Source organism: Salmo salar, chromosome ssa07 (genome assembly GCF_905237065.1).
Source record: "Salmo salar chromosome ssa07, Ssal_v3.1, whole genome shotgun sequence".
NCBI lineage: Eukaryota > Metazoa > Chordata > Actinopteri > Salmoniformes > Salmonidae > Salmo > Salmo salar.
In genome coordinates, this window is record NC_059448.1 from 40,893,270 (window position 1) to 40,908,888 (window position 15,619).

Below are 15,619 nucleotides of genomic sequence, written 5' to 3' on the forward strand. Positions count from 1 at the left end.
CAGCAGACTGGGATAGGGAGAGATTGAATGTGTCCGTAAACACAACAGCCAGCTGGTCTGCGCATGCTCTGAGGACGAAGCTAGGGATGTCGTCTGGGCCGGCAGCCTTGCGAGGGTTAACACATTTAAATATCTTACTCACGTCGGCCACGGAGAAGGAGAGGGAAGGCCCGCAGTCCTTGATAGCGGGCCGTGTTGGTTACACTGTACTATCTTCAAAGCGTGAAAAGAAGGTGTTTAGTTTGTCTGGAAGCAAGACGTCGGTGTCCGTGATGTGGCTGGTTTTCTTTTTGTAGTCCGTGATTGCCTGTAGACCCTGCCACATACGTCTCGTGTCTGAGCCGTTGAATTGCGACTCCACTTTGTCCCTATACTGACATATCGCTTGTTTGATTGCCTTGCGGAGGGAATAACTACAGTACACTGTTCGTATTCGGCCATATTCCCAGTCATCTTTCCATGGTTAAATGCGGTGGTTTGCGCTTTCAGTTTTGCACGAATTCCGCCATCTATCCATGGTTTCTGGTTAGGGTAGGTTTTAATAGTCACAGTGGGTACAACATCTCGAATGCACTTCCTTATAAACTCACTCACCGAATCAGCGTATAAATCGATATTATTCTCTGAAGCTGCCCGAACATTCCCAGTCCGCGTGATCAAAACAAGCGTGGACACGTGGATTCTGATTGGTCAACCAGCATTGAATAGTTCTTGTCACGGGTACATCCTGTTTGAGTTTCTGCCTATAGGATGGGAGGAGCAAAATTAAGTCATGGTCAGATTTGCCGAAGGGAGGGCGGGGGAGGGCCTTGTATGCATCGCAGAAGTTAGAGTAGCAATGGTCCAGTGTATTGCCTGCACGAGTGCTACAATCAATATGCTGATAGAATTTAGGTAGCATTGTTCTCAAATTTGCTTTGTTAAAATCCCCAGCTACAATAAATGCAGCCTCAGGATATATGGTTTGCTGTTTGCATAGAGTCCAGTGAAGTTCCTTGAGGGCCGCGTCGCAGTATCGGCTTGAGGGGGGATATACACGACTGTGACAATAACCAACGAGAATTCTCATGGGCGATAATATTTTCGGCATTTGATTGTGATTAATTCTAGGTCAGGTGAACAAAAGGACTTGAGTTCCCGTATGTTGTTACGATTACACCATGAGTCGTTAATCATGAAGCATACCCCCCCACCCTTCTTCTTCTCAGAGAGATGTTTATTTCTGTCGGCGCGATGCATAAAGAATCCTGGTGGCTGTACTGACTCCAACAACATATCCCGAGAGAGCCATGTTTCCGTGAAACAGTGTATGTTACAATCCCTGATATCTCTCTGGAAAGCAACCCTTGCCCTAATTTCATCTACCTTGTTATCTAGAGACTGGACATTGTCGATTGTTGATATCCAATAGTTCTTCCCGGCTGTATGTAATAACACTTAAGATTTTCTGGGCTAACAATGCAAGAAATAATACATTAAAAAACAAAATACTGTATAATTTCCTAAGGACTAGAAGCGAGGCGACCCTCTCTGTCGGCGCCATCTTGCTACTAGTTGAACTACAGTACATGAAGTTCACTATTCCCCAACACTGGTATGCACATGGCATGGTATGTGTGTACGTGCGTGCCCGATGTGTGTGTGTTGGATTTGATGAGATGAGTCAGGGACTGAGCTCAGTCCTATGTGGGCCTTACAGTACAGCTAATCCCTGACTCTGGTTCCAACTCACTGACTGTCTGCATCTCTCTCACTCGCTAAGTCTCTCTCTCTCTCTACACCTATTTCTCTCTCTCTACAGCTCTTTCTCGCTACACCTCTCTCTCTCTACACCCCTCTATCTTTCTCTCTCTCTTTCCATCTCTTTCTGTCTCTCTTTCTCTCTTCGAATCCCAAGTCCCCAATTGAGCAGTGGAGGCTCCTCAGAGGAGGAAGGGACCGTCCTCCTCAGTAAATTTCATAAAAATAAAAATGGTAAAAGTTATCCTTTTTAAGTAAAACTATGCTAAATATAATCACGTCAACAAATAATGTATTACAGTTTTTCCCAATTGTTAACACAAGTTTGCTGAAGCTACATCTCATGTACTCAAAACTCTAAACACAAAACACAAAACAATTAGCCAATTTCCCCAAACCCCACAGTATCACGCCCTGACCTTAGATTGCCGTTTATTTTCTATTTTTTGGGTTAGGTCAGGGTGTGATGTGGGGTGGGCATTCTATGCCATTCTATGTTTTCTATTTCTTTGTGTTTAGCCGAGTATGGTTCCTAATCAGAGGCAGCTGTATATCGTTGTCTCTGATTAGGAATCATACTTAGGCAGCCCTTTTGCCCTCCTTCTGTTTGGGATCTTGTTTTTGTCAGCTCAGTAAGCATGCAGTACGTGACGTTCGTTTTTCCTTGGTTTGTTATTTTGTTTGAGTGTTCTGAGTTACAATAAATATAAATATGAGCACTTTCCACGCTGCACCTTGGTCTACTCCTTTTGACGATTGTCACACACAGACATCTTGCAAAATGAAACACAGCAATCAAAATCATGTACTCCCTGCTCAAAATAGAACTCTGCCTACAAATGAGACACCCACACACATCAAATGAATCTAACTTAGTGACAACCTGAGATCGCACTAATGTGACATGTTCGAAACACTAATATGAGAACCTATTTCAGTGTAAAGACTAAGATGTTCTTGTTATACTGTATATTGTTTGTGTGTACTCAAACAAGAAAGGAACACAAATTAAGAAAATGTGGTTTTATATTTCAACATGACTCAGTACATGTCAAACAGCATACTGTAAGCACACAGTAAAATTGCAAAAATACAGTAAATATATGTTGCATATGCAAAGGAATAAAAATAGGCCTATATTGTACTGTATGTCAGATCAATTGTACGGAATAGATACAAAAAACTGTCGAAATACAGTTAAATCATAAATCAAGAAACAAATATTCCATTGCGAAAACAAAATCAGTCATGTCTGTTTTGGTCCAGCCACAGTTTTTCATCAACGTCAGAGGCGATATTCTCCTTGGCCAGCCAGCGGGGGAAATATCTTCTGGCATGACGCATCCACCCCTGACAGGAGTCTGCTGGAACATCACCACAGGCCATTGCCTGGAGAAGGGCCATATGTTCATGGGGTTTGTGATCATACACCTTCCATCGCCATGCTAAAAACAACTCCTCAATGGGGTTGAGAAATGGGGAATATGGTGGGAGATGTAAACCAGTAAACCTGGGATGGTCATGGAACCAGTTGTGGACCTGAGCAGCCCGTTGTCTCAAATTAGAACATACATTTACTACTCAGGATCACCTGGCCCTCTTTGCTCTGGCTGAAAAAGATTGTCATGTAAGGTGTTGAGGAAATTAAAGAGATGGGCAGTGTTGTATGGTCCAAGGGTGGCATGGCGGGGGAGGACCCCATTGTGGCTCATAGCTGCGCATATGGTGGAATTTCCCCCGCGCTGGCCAGGTACCTCAACGATGGTGCGTTGACCAATGATGTTCCTTCCTCTCCTCCTCATCTATGCTAAATTGAATCCAGCCTCATCTATGAATAATAGTTCCTAGGGGATGGTACTTGCATCCAACTCCATGATTCTCTGAAATGACAGTAAATACTGTAATTCAAATCAAATCAAATCAAATTTATTTTTATATAGCCCTTCGTACATCAGCTGATATCTCAAAGTGCTGTACAGAAACCCAGCCTAAAACCCCAAACAGCAAGCAAAGCATGTGAAAGAAGCACGGTGGCTAGGAAAAACTCCCTAGGAAAAACTCCCTAGAAAGGCCAAAAACCTAGGAAGAAACCTAGAGAGGAACCAGGCTATGAGGGGTGGCCAGTCCTCTTCTGGCTGTGTAGGGTGGATATTATAACAGAACATGGTCAAGATGTTAAAATGTTAAAATGTTCATAAATGACCAGCATGGTCAAATAATAATAATCATAGTAGTTGTCGAGGGTGCAACAAGCACGTCCGGTGAACAGGTCAGGGTTCCATAGCCGCAGGCAGAACAGTTGAAACTGGAGCAGCAGCACGGCCAGGTGGACTGGGGACAGCAAGGAGTCATCATACCAGGTAGTCCTAAGGCATGGTCCTAGGGCTCAGGTCCTCCGAGAGAAAGAGAGAATTAGAGAGAGCATATTTAAATTCACACAGGACAAGACAAGAGAAATACTCCAGATGTAACAGACTGACCCTAGCCCCCCGACACATAAACTACTGCAGCATAAATACTGGAGGCTGAGACAGGAGGGATCAGAAGACACTGTGGCCCCATCCGATGATACCCCCGGACAGGGCCAAACAGGCAGGATATAACCCCACCCACTTTGCCAAAGCACAGCCCCCACACCACGAGAGGGATGTCTCCAACCACCAACTTACCGTCCTAAGACAAGGCCGAGTATTGCCCACAACGATCTCCGCCATGGCACAACCCAAGGGGGGGCGCCAACCCAGACAGGAAGACCACGTCAGTGACTCAGCCCACTCAAGTGACGCACCCCTCCCATGGACGGCATGGAAGAACACCAGTAAGCCAGTGACTCAGCCCCTGTAAAAAGGGTTAGAGGCAGAGAATCCCAGTGGAAAGAGGGGAACCGGCAAGGCAGAGACAGCAAGGGCGGTTCGTTGCTCCAGCCTTTCCGTTCACCTTCACACTCCTGGGCCAGACTATACTTAATCATAGGACCTACTGAAGAGATAAGTCTTCAGTAAAGACTTAAAGGTTGAGACTGAGTCTGCGTCTCTCACATTGGTAGGCAGACCATTCCATAAAAATGCAGCTCTATAGGAGAAAGCCCTACCTCCAGCCGTTTGCTTAGAAATTCTAGGGACAATTAGGAGGCCTGTGTCTTGTGACCGTAGCGTACGTGTAGGTATGTACGGCAGGACCAAATCGGAAAGATAGGTAGGAGCAAGCCCATGTAATGCTTTGTAGGTTAGCAGTAAAACCTTGAAATCAGCCCTTGCCTTAACAGGAAGCCAGTGTAGGGAGGCTAGCACTGGAGTAATATGATCAAATTTTTTGGTTCTAGTCAGGATTCTAGCAGCCGTATTTAGCACTAACTGAAGTTTATTTAGTGCTTTATCCGGGTAGCCGGAAAGTAGAGCATTGCAGTAGTCCAGCCTAGAAGTAACAAAAGCATGGATAAATTTTTCTGCGTCATTTTTGGACAGAAAATTTCTGGTTTTTGCAATGTTACGTAGATGGAAAAAAGCTGTCCTTGAAACAGTCTTGATATGTTCTTCAAAAGAGAGATCAGGGTCCAGAGTAACGCCGAGGTCCTTCACAGTTTTATTTGAGACGACTGTACAACCATCCAGATTAATTGTCAGATTCAACAGAAGATCTCTTTGTTTCTTGGGACCTAGAACAAGCATCTCTGTTTTGTCCGAGTTTAAAAGTAGAAAGTTTGCAGCCATCCACTTCTTTATGTCTGAAACACAGGCTTCTAGCGAGGGCAATTTTGGGGCTTCACCATGTTTCATTGAAATGTACAGCTGTGTGTCGTCCGCATAGCAGTGAAATTTAACATTATGTTTTCGAATGACATCCCCAAGAGGTAAAATATATAGTGAAAACAATAGTGGTCCTAAAACGGAACCTTGAGGAACACCGAAATTTACAATTGATTTGTCAGAGGACAAACCATTCACAGAGACAAACTGATATCTTTCCGACAGATAAGATCTAAACCAGGCCAGAACTTGTCCATGTAGACCAATTTGGGTTTCCAATCTCTCCAAAAGAATGTGGTGATCGATGGTATCAAAAGCGGCACTAAGATCTAGGAGCACGAGGACAGATGCAGAGCCTCGGTCTGACGTCATTAAAAGGTCATTTACCACCTTCACAAGTGCAGTCTCAGTGCTATGATGGGGTCTAAAACCAGACTGAAGCGTTTCGTATACATTGTTTGTCTTCAGGAAGGCAGTGAGTTGCTGTGCAACAGCTTTTTCTAAAATTTTTGAGAGGAATGGAAGATTCGATATAGGCCGATAGTTTTTTATAATTTCTGGATCAAGATTCGGCTTTTTCAAGAGAGGCTTTATTACTGCCACTTTTAGTGAGCTTGGTACACATCCGGTGGATAGAGAGACGTTTATTATGTTCAACATAGGAGGGCCAAGCACAGGAAGCAGTTCTTTCAGTAGTTTAGTAGGAATGGGGTCCAGTATGCAGCTTGAGGGTTTGGAAGCCATGATTATTTTCATCATTGTGTCAAGAGATATAGTACTAAAACACTTTTGTATCTCCCTTGATCCTAGGTCCTGGCAGAGTTGTGTAGACTCAGGACAAAGGAGCTTTGGAGGAATACCCAGATTTAAAGAGGAGTCTGTAATTTGCTTTCTAATGATCATGATCTTTTCCTCAAAGAAGTTCATAAATTTATTACTGCTGAAGTGAAAGCCATCCTCCATTTGCGAAGGCTGCTTTTTAGTTAGCTTTGCGACAGTATCAAAAAGAAATTTCGGATTGTTCTTATTTTCCTCAATTAAGTTGGAAAAATAGGATGATCGAGCAGCAGTGAGGGCTCTTCGATACTGCACGGTACTGTCTTTCCAAGCTAGTTGCTGTGTAGTAATGTTCACTGGCAACATCAATGAGTCTCTAATGTTTCAAGAGTAATACTGGTACATTACCTACTTGCACATATCGTACCGTTTATCCTTCACTCTTTGGGAATTCCTTTCAAATGGGTCTCTGTGGATCTGCTTCCTCCGAAGACAGTGCTTCTTAAGGATGGTTATAAGCTCACTCTGATGTTATGGAAGACGGCAGTGTTTTCAATAATCTGTCGTTGGAGTTCACAACGGCAGCCCCCTGTTGGTCTGTAAATAGACGCGTTCTACAAAAACAAAATAGCATCCAGTACAGTAAACACTACAGTAATACAGTATGCAAGATAAACATGTTACCAAGTACTACAGCTCCCAATTTTATACATACAGTAAAACATGAAACATTTACTTTGTTTCCCCTTACAGTATGTATTGGAATCTATAGTCTTTACTGTGCTTTATGTTGTACTACTGTTAAGTAGTAAAAGTAGTAGATATGTATGTATGTACTGCAGACATTGGACCTGTTCTCATCTTGGAATGTCCAGATGATAGATGCTATGGTGAAGCTGCTCAGATTGGGCTGCACTCTTTGCCCAGTCTCTCTCAAGGTCAAAGCATGGTTGACCACATGGTCCACCACAGTCGCCCGAATTTCATCAGAGATTACTCTCTTTGTTCTTGGTCTTCCTCCACCTCCACCGCTACCTCTACCTCTCTCTGCCAAGTTTGCTTCCATTGTTCTCCAAACACAGGAGTACTCACCTGTGGCCTTTTTATCCATACCAAAGGTCTGATTGCAAAGTGAACATTTACGCATTTAGTGTGTGCACGTGAAAAGTGAAAGTGATGAATTGGTAATTGAGCCTGGCTTGTTGAACAATGTGGCTTTTCATTTGAACACAAGATATTTTAGTTGTGAAGGTTGTGCCAAAGGTAGGGAATTGTGTGTTGTGTTTTGCCAAATGTTTGTTATAGAATTGAAATCTGAGTGTAAAACAAAACAATACTATTTTGCACTGTCTGCACTGTCTGTCACCTGTGTCGAGATACAACTGAATGCTCCAAAGTCTCATAATTATTGCAGAACTTAAGATTTCGCTGCACAAATGCCATACACAGACAAACACACAGGGGTTTTAGCACCATCATAGAAGACACTCTCTGGCGCAGAGCGGGCCGTTGTCTGGAGAAGACTTTAATAAGATGAGAGTGAATTACCCTGCTCTTGTTCTCCAGCCTCGTCTCAGAGCAAAACGTATTATATTTTACAAAAATCCATACCACTCTATTTAGTGTGATATGTTACTTTATGATAGGTTTCAATATTTTATCCGTTTAGCATGATCTATTACGTTTGACTGCTTTAGTTTGGTATGGTTACATAAGACAGTAGGATATTTAAGGCAAAAACGAAAAAAGGTTTTTTGGAGGGTGGTTGGTTGCACATGGCGTCTACTGTTACCAACCCAAAGGTTGCATGTTTGAATCTCATCACGGACAACTTTTGCATTTTAGCTAATTAGCAACTTTTCAACTACTTACTACTTTTTAGCTACTATGGTAACTACTTAGCATGTTAACTAATACATCTCCTAACCCTAACCCCTAACCTATTGTAGCATATCATACTAAAGCAGTCGAATGTAGCATATCATAATGAAGCAGTCGAACGTAATATATTGCTAAACAGGTCAAAGCAAACTGGTGCAATCAAGATGTAGGATACACTACGTCCTACAATTAGTAATATATTGTGTGACTGCAATTACATTTGTAGGCCAATGTCATTTAACCTAATGTAAAGTAACATATCATACTAAATGGAGTGGCACGGATTTGACTAAAATATAATACGTTTTGCTCTGAGACCAGGTTGCTCTCTCTCTCTCTTCCCCTTGTAAGACAGGATCATGTAATAACACAAGTACTCTACTCCTCTAACCTCTTTCTCTCTTTATTTCTCTCTCTCTCTCAGGCCTCACCCATTATCATCCAACTACTACGCAGTAGTCACAATTATTATATCTACTACATGGAGGGAAAGGAGAGAGAGACTAAGAGATGAGAGAAAGTCCCTCATTCACTGTGCTATCTATCTCTCCTTAGACAAGGGACAGAAGGGTTGAGAAAGAGAGAACTCCCTTGAGAAGCCTGTACAGCCTCACTAGGCCACTGCAATCTATTTGTGAATCTGGGGGCCTGGTGATAGGACATCTGCTCCTTTCTGCATTGATTAGTTTGCCTGGTCAGATAAAACTGGATGATGACGTAACAGTGAGGACAAATGGAGAATGTGGGATCATGTATGAAATGTCAAAATCAAATCAAATTTGATTTGTCACATACACATGGTTAGCAGATGTTAATGTGAGGGTAGCGAAATGCTTGTGCTTCTAGTTCCGACAGTTCAGTAATATCTAACAAGTAATGTCTTTATTATTTTGGAACTTTTGTCAGTGTAATGTTTACTGATCATTTTTTATTGTTTATTTAACTTTTGTACTTCACTTGCTTTGGCAATGTTAAAAATATGTTTCCCATGCCAATAAAGCCCTTGAATTTAATTGAATTGAGAGAGAGAGAGAGAGAGAGAGAGAGAGAGAGAGAGAGAGAGAGAGAGAGAGAGAGAGAGAGAAGGGCCATACAGACAAGATACAGCACAGAGGAGCAAAGAGAGGAGAGGAGAGAGGAGCGCAGATTATAAGCTTCTGCTAAAGATGTTCCCTCCTGTCCCAACTAGTCCAAGTGATTAATGACGTTCTCTCTCTCTCTCTCTCTCTCTTCTCTGTTTTAGCACAGTGGACACTGCCTCTCTGAGTGTAGTTGGAGTGAGCAATGTTGGTTTGGTGTATAAGGCTGCCATCTAGAGGTGCAGTAATTGTAAGAACACAGTTGTTATACAGGATCATCTTTCTCTCCAAAATATCCACCCTGAATTTTAGATGTATCGCTTTGGATGGAGCAGGAACATCCATCTCCTACTTTACCACACACACACACACACACACACACACACACACACACACACACACACACACACACACACACACACACACACACACACACACACACACACACACACACACACACACACACACACACACACACACACACACACACACACACACACACCCTCCCCCATGCATCCTTAACAGAAGAAATACTCCCCCCTCCACTCTCTCTCTGAAATATATATGAATACACTTACCACATTGCTTTTCCCAAAACAACTTTTATATTTCCTCCCTCTACTTTATTCTGTGCTTCCCAACTGAGTCCCTAAGTAGGAAGTAGCTCCCAAAGTTCCTGTGGGGTTCTGGGAATCAGCTCTGTGTAACATTCTTTTATTTATTTAACCTTTATTTAACTAGGCAAGTCAGTTAAGAACGAATTCTTATTTGGGGTGGCAGGGTAGAGCATTGGATTAATAACCAAAAGGGTGCAAGTTCAAATCCCTGAGCTGAAAAGGTACAAATGTGTCGTTCTGCCCCTGAACAGGCAGTTAACCCACTGTTCCTAGGCTGTCATTGAAAATAAGAATTTGTTCTTAACTGACTTGCCTGGTAAAATAAAATGTATAGTGATGGCCTACACCTGCCAAACCTGGATGATGCTGGGCCAATTGTGCACCCCCCTATGGGACTCCCAATCACAGAGGGTTGTGATACAGCCTGGAATCAAATCAGGGTGTCTGTAGTGATTCCTTTAGCACTGAGATCTGGTGCCTTAGACTTCTGTGCCACTCGGGAGCCCAACATGAATACTAACGTCATTTCCTGGACTAGTGTTGTCTTATGGATACAAGAGACAGAGTAGAACTCATAAACAGTGACTTTCTTTCTAATGACCACATGGAGGTGCTATAAAACCCCACCTATGTCAGGTCCAAACTGCAGAGCCTATCACTGGATAGAGGGTGCATCTCAAAAGTTTAAATTGGCTTTCTCCCCTTCACCCCTTCTTATGCATTGAAGGAGACAGAATAGACGAAAGCAGCATAATAATGTTTACCTATCAGGTGTTCGCCCCAAACAGAACAAATCCTCCATATGGGTGCAAAGGAATGAGAGAAGATGAGGAGAGGAGGAGAGGAAGCCAATTTAGACTATTGATACGCAGCCAGAGTTCACCAAAAGGCCACCAGATAGATAGTGTTATTAAGTCAGCTAATTGCGCATCGTAAACCAACACAACACGTAAACACATGAGCCAAAACGCTATTATGATCAATGAACACATTGATCTTTTCTGGGCTTTTCTAGTAGCCCCATCCTCATTATGAGGTATCATTCATTTTGACTCATTTTGCAATTAAACACAAGGACACCTCGGAAAATAGAATATCATTCCGGGGATGTTTATGAGTTTGGCAAAGAGGTTTAGCTGGCTTACTCTGGTTGCTAAAGCTCTTTCTGCTGTAGCCAACTTTGTGGCATGTCAACAACAAAGAATTTGGCCCGAGCAGAAACAGAATTTATAGCTTATAGCTTAGCTACACTCCTGAGTCTTAAATGATCAAATGATAATCTTCAAAGTTTCTCGACATTGAATGAGAACAGTCAGCTGTCAAGGTAAAGGAGTTTATGGCAGTGTGTGAGTTGCACAGTAAACCTGCTCCTCCTTCTATTGATCCCAATGATCCACTGTATTAGCCTACAGACCCTATCTGTCTTTACCTGGGGACACAGTTATGACACCTGATAGGAGTTACATGACAGAGAGGTAGAGAGACTAGGAAGGAAGATAGACAGACAGAAATCGACCTACGGCGAGAGAACAGGCTGGACAGAAAGAGACACAGAGAAACAGACAGAAGGAGGTATACAGATAGAAAGGGAGGAAGAGAGAGACCGAGAAGAAAAGAGCGATAGAACAAGACAGCGAGAGAGAGAGAGAGAGAGAGAGAGACAGAGAGAGCGAGAGAGAAGCAAGTCTGAATTCTAGACTACAGACGACCAGTGAGGGGACCAGGAGATGTGACAAGGAAACAGTTGTACCCCGTCTACAGAGCTCTGATTAGCAGGCTGGGTCACCCTCTACAGAGGAGACTGGAAGTCAGTGGAGGGGAACCAGATAGGCCGGTGGTGCAGGATATGTCAGGGCACCATGGAGTCCCACAGAGACAGACTCCAGAGTGTGTCCCCCCCCAAGGTGTTGTCTCACTCAATTGAGCGGATCCTGAGGAGAGCACCGTGTCTGGATGGGGAGGAGAGGGGGGGCGGAGGAGAGGAGAAGAGAGGGAGCATGGCGGGAGAGACGGGGTCTGTGTGTGTGAAGACCACCGCTGAGCAAGAGCCTAAAGTCAACAGATGCCCAGGTGTGTTTAGTCAGTGGTTCCAAAGGCTCAGTTTGTTGGAGCACGCTGTGGATTTAATTAACTGTTTGCTGCGGTTTTGATCAAAGTATCTGCTAAATGACCCTATTAGTAGCAGTAGAAAACTTGAATATCCAAAATACAAGGGGAAAACTCATTTCAATGAAGCAAGATCAATAGATAAGGACATCATATATTCAATAGTGTAGATTGTGTTTCTTGTGCTACAGCCTTCTAAACTGTGGAGTTTAACTCAGAGTTTGGAAGCAGAGTAAGTGAATGGAATTGTAACAGTATTGAATGAGGAAAGAGTGCTTTATATTTCATTTGAAGAAGGTTTACATTTGTTCTGGCTAAGTGTTTCTATCCTCTCCGGTGTACTAAAGCTCAAGTAGAGCAGAGGCAAGAGTCAGAGGTTGTTTTATGGTTTTGTCCTTTTTTTCTACCTTTTTATATGGTGGTGCTTTGATGTTGATTTTGAAAAATGTCTTGTTCGTGATTCATAAATGCTCTATGCTCCGTCTTTTCTAAAAAGCCGCTTAGGGAATTGGATTACTTCAAATTCCAATTCGGAGGAACATAAAAAACCGACAATAAACAAAACAATTATGATTAGAAATACACTTGAGACACGGTAATGGGAATTACTGTATAGCTATGGGTTGTTTTAACCTTTACTTAAGGACAAAAATGTTCTGCAAATGTGTTTCCCCCTGTATATTTAGTGCACAAATAATAACTTGTTTCCTGTCATAACCGTTTCTGTAACTGTCAAGGTCTAATTGTATTTGGATAGTTACCTGTAAATACTGTAGACTTTAAGTGCCATATTTAGCTAAACGGCCAAACACATTTACAGAGTTTGCTAAATATCTGCTTTCCATTTCGAAAGCAATAAATTGTGTGTGTGTGTGTGTGTGTGTGTGTGTGTGTGTGTGTGTGTGTGTGTGTGTGTGTGTGTGTGTGTGTGTGTGTGTGTGTTTTGTTTGGAGTAGTGTCACGGAGAAGCAGTCGGCGGGTACGAACCACATTCACCTCGGCCCAGCTAGAGGTGCTAGAGAGGTCCTTCCAGGATAGCCAATATCCTGACATATATTCCAGAGAACTACTGGCCTCCCAAACACAGCTGTCAGAGGCACGAGTACAGGTACGTACACTACTGTGTGGATTTGCGCGTGTGTGTGTGCGCATTCATTTCTGTGTGTTTGGTTGGTTTCTTGATGGTCTTCTAACATACAGTGAGCACCATAATTCATTGGACAGTGACCATTGTTTTGTTATTTTGGTTCTGTACTCTAGCACTTTGAGTTTGAAAGGATACAATGAGGGTGAAGTGCAGACTGTCAGCTTTAATTTAAGGTATTTTCATACATATCGGATGAACCGTTTAGAAATTATAGAAGCTTTTGTACATAGTCCCCCCCATTTTCAGGCATCAAAAAACATTGGACAGTTTAACATATTGTAGAATAAAGTAATCATTGTTAATATTTGGTCACATATCCTTTGCATGCAATGACTGCTTGAAGTCTGCGATGCATCGACATCACCAGACGCTGGGTATCTTCCCTGGTGATGCTATGCCAGGCCTGTACTGCAGCCATCTTCAGTTCCTGCTTGTTTCGGGGACTTATTGCCTTCAGTCTCCTCTTCAGCATGTAAATTGCATGTTCAATTGGATTCAGATCCGGTGATTGACTCGGCCAGTCAAGGATTTTCCACTTTTTGGCCATCAAAAACCCCTTCGTTGCTCTAGCAGTATGTTTAGGGTTATTGTCTTGTTGCATGATGAAGTGCCGTCCAATGAGTTTGGAGGTATTTGGTTTTATCTGAGCAGATAAAATATTTCTGTAGACTTCAGAATTCATTGTTCTACTTCTGTCTGCAGTCACATCATCGATGAAGACAAGTGAGCCTGTTCCACTGGCAGCCATACAGGCCCAAGCCATAACACCCCATCCACCATGTTTCACAGATGAGGTGGTATGTTTTGGATCATGGGCATGTCATTTTTTTCTCCACACTTTCCTCTTTCCATCACTCTGGTACATGTTAATCTTTGTCTCATCTGTCCACAATACTTTTTTTCCCAGAACTCTTGGGGCTCTTTTAGGTGCTTTTTAGCAAACTGTAATCTCACCTTTCTGTTCTTCAGGCTTATCAGTGGTTTGCATCTTGTAGTGTACCCTCTGTAGTCCTGCTGGTGTAGTCTTCTACATATGTGCATCCAGGAGAGTGTTTTTGATCTGTTGGGCTGTTGTCAGGAGGGTTTTCTTCACCATAGAGAGTATTCTCCTGTCATCCACTACAGTGGTCTTCCTCAGTCTACCGGGTCTTTTGACATAATTGAGTTCACCGGTTGTTTTGTTCTTGTTAATGATGAACCAAACTGTTGACTTGGGCGTGCCCAGGGTTTTTGCAATGTTCCTGATTGATTGATTTTCATTTCTGAGTCTTATGACGGCCAGCTTCATTTGCATCGACACTGCTGTCTTCCTCATGTTGTCACACCCCAACAACAACCTCCAAAGGCAATAGCAAAGTCTAGAATCAATACTATTCATCAACAGCTCTCCTGCATTCACTAACGACACAAATGAGTACACCTGCCTAACGACACACATCTGTGAAGCCAATTCAGCAAATGCTTGTAGTACCTTAAAATGTGTGGACCATGTACAAAAGGTGCTGTCATTTCTAAACGGTTCATCCGATATGTATGAAAATACCCTCAAATTAAAGCTGACAGTCTGCACTTCACCCTCATTGTCATTGTATCCTTTCAAACTCAAAGTGCTAGAGTAGAGAACCAAAATAACAAAAACGTGGTCACTGTCCAATGAATTATGGTGCTCACTGTATCTGCTGTGTGTTGTCATCCTGACCCAGATATGGTTCCAGAACCGCCGGGCCAAGTGGAGGAAGACTGGAGCTCTGGGAGAGAGCAGAGGATTGGACAAGCTCTTAGACATCAACCAACAGCCTGAGAGGATTGTGCCGCTTCCTCCCCTGATTGGATCCTTCCAAACCAGGCCACACCCACTACAGCAAAAGCTCTTCATCTCCAGGCCACCCTACCATCCCATTGGTGTTTACCAGAACTTCCTGCCCAAGCTCCACCCAGCCCTGGTACCCTACTCTGAGCACTACCTGCTTCCCCTCCCAGCCCAGTCCTAGTTGACCCCAATGACACACACCATACCTGGACACACACTCAGCTGACAGACGCACATACCGGATGCCTTGTATGTCAAATATGTCTGTCCCTGTACATATGTGTTTTCTGTACGTAAAACTATTCTACTCATACAGAAATCGGCTATTTTCATTAATTTCATACAAAGTATCATAAATAAAGGTCTTCAGTCTGAGCATGATTAGCTGAATCAGGTGTGTTATTGTAGGGCTGGAATGAAACACCCAGTAGGTCTCCAGGACCAGAGTTGAAGACCCATGTCCCAGACTGATCCTGGGTTCTCGGGGATTCTGAGAAACACTCTGACTCAGTCATCATCATCAGTGTTACGTCACTTCCATAGTCAACCATATAGTTCCTTGAATCTGAGTCGTCCTCTCAAAGGGTAAAGTAGTTTATGTGATATGATTAATAGGACAATGCTCTGGAGTCTTTAAACAATGAACATTTATGGGTGACGATTGCCAAGGAAACTATTATTTATTATCTTGAGGTATTTATAGTAGAAACTCAATA

At 42.9% G+C, this 15,619-nt stretch overlaps 1 protein-coding gene across 2 annotated transcripts; it reads left to right on the forward strand.

Moving 5' to 3' along the window:
* The first annotated feature begins 11,243 nt into the window (after positions 1-11,243).
* Positions 11,244-15,284, forward strand: LOC106609256 (paired mesoderm homeobox protein 2-like). 2 transcript variants are annotated; one of them, XM_014207845.2, is made up of 3 exons: positions 11,244-11,910; positions 12,900-13,054; positions 14,797-15,284. In XM_014207845.2, the coding sequence occupies exons 1-3, from the start codon at positions 11,700-11,702 to the stop codon at positions 15,082-15,084; spliced, it is 654 nt and encodes a 217-aa protein (XP_014063320.2). In that variant the 5' UTR covers positions 11,244-11,699; the 3' UTR covers positions 15,085-15,284. The 2 variants fall into 2 exon arrangements, with proteins under 2 accessions (XP_014063320.2, XP_014063322.2); XM_014207847.2 differs by having other exon boundaries at positions 11,245-11,910; positions 12,903-13,054.
* The last annotated feature ends 335 nt before the right edge of the window (positions 15,285-15,619 follow it).

Coding starts and splice junctions, on each gene's coding strand:
- LOC106609256 (XM_014207845.2), top strand. CDS start 11,700: ATGGAGTCCCACAGAGACAGACTCCAGAGTGTGTCCCCCCCCAAGGTG. Junction 11,911..12,899: donor TAAAGTCAACAGATGCCCAG/GTGTGTTTAGTC, acceptor TTTTGTTTGGAG/TAGTGTCACGGAGAAGCAGT. Junction 13,055..14,796: donor TGTCAGAGGCACGAGTACAG/GTACGTACACTA, acceptor ATCCTGACCCAG/ATATGGTTCCAGAACCGCCG.